Source organism: Leptodactylus fuscus, chromosome 11 (genome assembly GCF_031893055.1).
Source record: "Leptodactylus fuscus isolate aLepFus1 chromosome 11, aLepFus1.hap2, whole genome shotgun sequence".
In the NCBI taxonomy this organism is placed as follows: domain Eukaryota; kingdom Metazoa; phylum Chordata; class Amphibia; order Anura; family Leptodactylidae; genus Leptodactylus; species Leptodactylus fuscus.
In genome coordinates, this window is record NC_134275.1 from 8,211,756 (window position 1) to 8,217,755 (window position 6,000).

At 47.8% G+C, this 6,000-nt stretch overlaps 1 protein-coding gene across 1 annotated transcript in view; it reads left to right on the top strand.

The window, feature by feature from the left end:
• The window catches only part of LOC142185127 (ubiquitin carboxyl-terminal hydrolase 12-like), a 29,993-nt gene extending 24,462 nt beyond the window's left edge, over positions 1-5,531 (top strand). The window contains exons 7-9 of the mRNA XM_075260382.1: positions 436-633; positions 2,835-2,913; positions 4,504-5,531. Of these exons, the coding sequence (XP_075116483.1) occupies positions 436-633; positions 2,835-2,913; positions 4,504-4,605 (379 nt within the window). The 3' untranslated portion in view covers positions 4,606-5,531. The remainder of the gene's footprint in view (positions 1-435; positions 634-2,834; positions 2,914-4,503) is intronic.
• The last annotated feature ends 469 nt before the right edge of the window (positions 5,532-6,000 follow it).

Sequence of the window (6,000 nt, forward strand, 5' to 3'; positions counted from 1 at the left end):
TAATCTACGCCACACCACCAATGCAGGTATATGTAGTTATATGGCTAAGAACAGGTTCTATATATCACTAATCCATATGCAGCTATTTCTGGGCCACACCTAGACTTGAGTCAATGGCGAGAACAACAGCCCGGCACTGAGAGGTAATTCTGGCTCTTCACCTGTGAAACATATTTAGGTTGCTCATTAGTCTGAAGTCAGGGCCGACGTCTTCATTGGCAGCCACTAGATATTCTTCAGACAAGGCGCACGTTGCGTCTCCACTATTACAGTATTACCGCACTGTCCTTGTACTCGCTGCTTGACGAGGATTAAATGCAGTTTCTCTTAATTTCGATTCAAGTTTTACGTGTCCTTGACCTTCCCTCTCGCCAAAAACTATTACTGAGTAATCCCATCGAGTGCTCGCTAAGTGCGTCTCCTATCTGCCGGCAGGATGCGAGTGAAGAAGTTGCCTATGATATTAGCCCTGCACTTGAAAAGGTTTAAATACATGGACCAGCTGCACCGATATACCAAACTCTCCTACCGCGTGGTGTTTCCACTAGAACTGCGGCTCTTCAACACTTCCGGGGACGCCACTAACCCTGACCGAATGTATGACCTCGTAGCGGTGGTGGTTCACTGTGGCAGGTGAGTAGATGGCAGGTTGTGATTAATAATAGTATTCTAGGACAGGGTTTTATGGCCTAAAGACTGGACTGGGGTGCAATTGTAGTACTGGATCCTAGACAATAAGGGGTGCGGCTGCAGAGGTAGAAGTTTCTATCGGGCTCCGGACTGTAAGGGGGCCCCCAAAGGTTCCTGAAACACAAAATATAGCAATATTCCTAATGGCACTGGGTAGGTAGGGGGCACCATTTACAAATTTTGCATCGGGCCCCTGGGGCTTCACCTTACACCTCCGCTAGTCACTGTATAGTCCTATCCTATCCTACTAATGCAATCCTATCCTATCCTATCCTACTAATATTATGTTTGGATGTTTGTTCCTCAATCACGGCAAAACCGCTGAAGCAATTAGGCTGAGATTGCATATCTACCTGGATGGCGACCGGGAAGGAAACATAGGTTACTTTTTAGGCCGCTCCATCCCCCGACATCATGACCGCTACTGGCGAACGTATGCTCCGGCTACGCTGCAGGACCTGAGATGATGTCATCCCAGGCCCTTCAGCAGGGCTCCGATAGGTCTGCTGTATCCTATGGGCGGCCCGACGGATGAAGTGCGAGCCGGAGAAAATGGCGGCGGCGCAACGCTCACATGCGGGCTGGCGGTGCAGGACGAGGCGAGTGGGTGTGCACAGTCTGCGCTCTGGACATAACGGTGCATACACACAGCTCCGGAGCGAAGCGGACACGCGGCCTCACTCACTGTGGTAGGACAAGTGGATCGGTTGTGTGAGTAACCGCAGGGGACTGTAGTGTTCGGTGCCGGGGGGGGGGGGGCGCGGTAGAGGATTTTGGGGGCCCAGGGGTTCGCAAAAGAGGGATTTGGGGAGCCAGAGGGGGCCCAGGGCCCCCTTAGCAGAGATGCTGCGTGGGTGGAGTTTGAGGGTGCGCATGGGAGGAGGGGGCCACGCTACAGGTGTTTGGGTGAGCTGGAGCCACGTGGGCCAGGAGCCATGAGTCACGGGGCGCACGGGAGAGTTGTCCTTGGAACAGGAATTGGGGAGGGGGGCGCAGGGACCAGCGTCACTGGGTGTGACACAAGAGAGGAATTTGGGAGGGGAGAAGGGTGCGGGGAGCAGCGTCACCGGGGGTGACACAAGAAAGGAATTTGGGAGGGGGTAAAGGGGTGCGCACGGATATCCGAATATGTACCACGACCGACACGTGGGCGCAGGCGGATCGTCCCTACCGAAGACCCATGGGCAAATATTTTACAGGTCAAATCCACAAATCTAACTCCGTTTTTGTATGGTGAAAGTATACAAAAATTAAGGTTGGGGCCTTTGGTGCTAATACCCCATTTCTGAAAAAGAAGTGTCTTCCCAAGATACAGTATACTGTAGTCTGGGACCCCACATTGACGTAAGATGCATATGGGCCTAGAGGGATACGGAGAACTGGCTGTGGCCGATGCAGCATTCAGGCGACCTTAAAGGGACTTTCTCACTTCATCAACTCAAGCCCATCTATAGGATAGAGGATAAGGTGCAGATTGGTGAGTTCTGAGTATAGGGGTGTTTGTCTTTTCAGGCTGAATGCAGTGGTCGGTAAGGTGTAGCCAGGGTCCAAAAATTATCTACATACACATATATATACACACATCCACTGTAGTGCTATATACTTGCTGTATATATATCCTCCCTTCTCCCACTTGAGACTCCTTGTATCTCTGTTATTTACATGCACTGACTCTGTGGACAAACTACATTTCCCAGGATGCCTCTGCCTGCTCTCACTCTGTGTTTGCTGGAAGGGAATGAGCTTAAACAAGACGAAACATCACAGCGTCATGTGACCTCAGATGTGGGCGTGGTCTATTACCTGTGATTTCATTGGAGGGGAGAGCAGGCAGATGCATCCTGGGAAATGTAGTTTGTCCACAGATCCACTGTCCCAGGAAACCCAATATAGAAGACTGAACCAACTCCTCCATCTAGTCCCCTGTATTCCATGTAAATCCCGAGCACCTGGACGTCCATTATATCTGGAACAGGTTTGTGTTCACTTTGGTTAAAGCCTTAAAAATCCAGATCCATTTCTGTAAGAAGAGACTGCAAACGGTGAGAAAGGTTCTCCTTTATTCTACACAGGATCCCCTTTTATTTTCCTGACCTCTTTACTGTGCCATGTGAATAACGTCTTGTGATTTCCATCCCACACAGTGGCCCGAACCGTGGACACTACATCACCATTGTAAAGAGTCATGGATTCTGGCTGCTGTTCGACGACGACATCGTAGAGGTGGGTCGGATTTTCTTGACACTTTCCTTACAAACCATTCGCCAGTCTCATTGGTCTCTGCTAGAGATGAGCGAGGTATTTGTGTAACCAAGGGGTTAATTGCATCGAATATTTACTGCACTTAACCCCTTGGTGTTCGGCCGCTTACATGCATTCCTATGGCGGGGATGGATTCTATCCCGGGGATAGGGCAATACTGTGCGGCACAATCTATATTGCACGACACATAAAAGCGCCGCCAGGTTTCGAGCATCCCAAATTAACTCCTTTCTGGCCATAATTGAGCAGGTCCGTGTGCGCGGTCTGACGGCATTACACTCGCCTCCATAGAGCGCCGTCGGCAGGGTGAGGTTGTCACACTGACAGCTTGATACTCGACTCCGAAATAATCAATTCCCTGTCGCTAAAACCCCTCTGAGCGCCATGTTCCTGAATGCAGGAGGAGCCGCCGCTGCTAGGAAACTTACCGCCGAGAAGACGCAGGCCCGGGGATGTTTTCTCTGCAGGTTTGTGTCTACAGATAACCGGGCTCTTAGCATTCGATCACTGTTATTATTGATCTGTAGACGGAGACAGCTGGGGACGCACGGATCGCGACCAAAATAGATTAAATATACGTGGTAAATTGAAAAAAAATAAATAAAATAAATTGAAAAAAATAAAATAAATTAAAAAAAATAAAATAAATTGAAAAAAAATAAAATAAAATTTGAGAATAAAATCTAAATAAAAAGCTCCATAGTAACATTCTATAACCTACCATATGCTGTGTCTGCCTTTGGACATTATAGGTCCGTTCCACATTACACAATGGGGAAGTTTATTAAGACCGGCGTTTCCTGAGACCGTCTCAATAAAGCCCTGACTGTTGTGGTCGTTTTACATAGAGAAATATTGGAGGAGATTTATCAAGACGGTGAATACCAACACTAGTCTGTAGGGGGATGCGCCTAATATATTGCATGCCTCCTATCTGCCACTTAGGGAGGACACGCTCCACCTTAAAGGGGCTTTCTGGACAAAAACGAAATACCATTACCCCCAATCATACTTACCTGTCTTCCGATCTGGATCTTCTAAGCATAAGACATCACTTCTTCTGAGTGGTTGGCACCTCCTGAGCGGGCGGCCAGTACCTACTTTGGCCCACGCCTGCCCAGAAGAAGTGCCACCCCGTGGCCTGAAGATCCAGACCGGAACACAGGTAACACAGAAGGGGTGGGGGTCAATATAGGTGACGTTCCCTTTCTGGGGGTGATCACAGGACCGTCTCTGCAAGCTAGGTTCAGTGTAGCGTATGCCTAGTTCACATCTGTGTTTGGTAATCCATTTGGGGAGTCCGCATGGGGACCCTTACCCTGAACGGACTACCGAATGCACTGCCAAGCGGTGTGCAGTGAAAGCACACGGACCCCATAGACTATAATGCACGAATCATGCAAAGTCCTTTCCTATCCGCATGTTTCAGTCTTTTCACTTTGTGCTTTTTTGGGGATAGTCCAGGATTTCCTGTGGTTTTCTTTGGGTCCATATAATCTACACTGTATGTAATGCCCTTTTTTTTTTCCCCCCATTCCTTTTTGACTACAGAAAATTGACGCCCAAGCCATTGAAGAGTTCTACGGTTTAACATCAGACATTTCCAAAAACTCAGAGTCAGGATATATCCTGTTCTACCAATCGAGAGACTGAACCCCACCATCGGGGTAAGTAAATTCCTATTCATGAAGAAGGCCGAACTATTGGACAGTGAATGAGGGATCAGATCCTAATATTACGTACAGAGGAGACGCTCCTAGCTGCCACCGCCGCTGCCACCGCTTTCAGATCCTGGATGGACTGTGTCACGTTCTGCCATGTACAGCAGATCTTCTCCAAGAAGCCCCTCGGGCTGTCGTCTCCTAACCGGGCACACCCTGAAAAGTCTAAACCAAGGGACCTATGGAAGAGCGAGGTCCACCCAAGCTAAGCCCCAGGACGGCAGTGCTTTGGGGGCCTCAGTTCATTCCGAATCAGAGAAAAGTGATATTCCTAACACAGATTCATGTCTCCATATCACATATACCCGCGACCGTTCCTGCACCGTCTTTATCGATTCCTACCTTCCATTTTGTATTTTTTTGCTGTAACGCTCCTTGTAGCGAGTGTTAAGAGGCTGCTGTTCTGCACACTAAATAATGGGATCACTTGTTACTTATTTTTTTTATTATTTTGTTATTTAATTTTTCTTTCAATCTATTTTGGAATTTTAGCACCTTTTTTTTTTTTTTTAATTGTTCAAGTCGTCCTCTGAAGATACTACTGCAGAGATGGACAGAGACGGGCGAGAGCTTCTGTCTGCAATCACAAACTCTTTTTCAGGACCCGGTCACATGGGCGACCAACCAATATGGAGTCATGTCATTCGGTCCTGAAAAAAATGTTTCCTGCTGGATTCCAGAGTCCTCGCTCTTTAGGCTTTTTGCAATTGCTGTTACAAAGATCTCAATGGTAAGAGACAGGTGATGAAGGTTTATAGTGTAAAATCCCATAAATAAAGTAACCCATTTATCCTTACTTGGAGTAGGGTTTAACCTTGGCATCAGTTTGTCTTTGCTGCTCCTGTGATACTATAAGATGAGATCGGGAACATAAAGTTCACACTACTCGTGCAGTTTATTCCTATTACATTATAGTCATACACGCCGCCATATTGGTTGCAGACATTTCTGCAGCTGCAATTCTGTTCCTTCCATCTCAGTGGGGTTGTTTTGGTACATGGATAGTACATGGATGCCCAGGACAGTCACAGAACAAATTGCATATTAGGATACTTATCTACAGCTTGTTACCCTCAAAGGGGCATTTCCCAGGATCTAAACTTATCTACTAGGTCAATTACTGGGTGCAACCCCCACTGAGCATGAAAATGGGGTCCTGTGTCCCATAGATTCAATGAGCAGTGGTCAAGCATGTGCAATGTCACTCCATTCACCTCTCACACTGCTGTGCTCAGGCATCCTTGGCAGGCCCATACAGTTAAAGGGAGTGTCCCCGCACCTGCTTGACTAACACTTTTTCTAAATCTGGGTCCCAGGGTTGACAGAC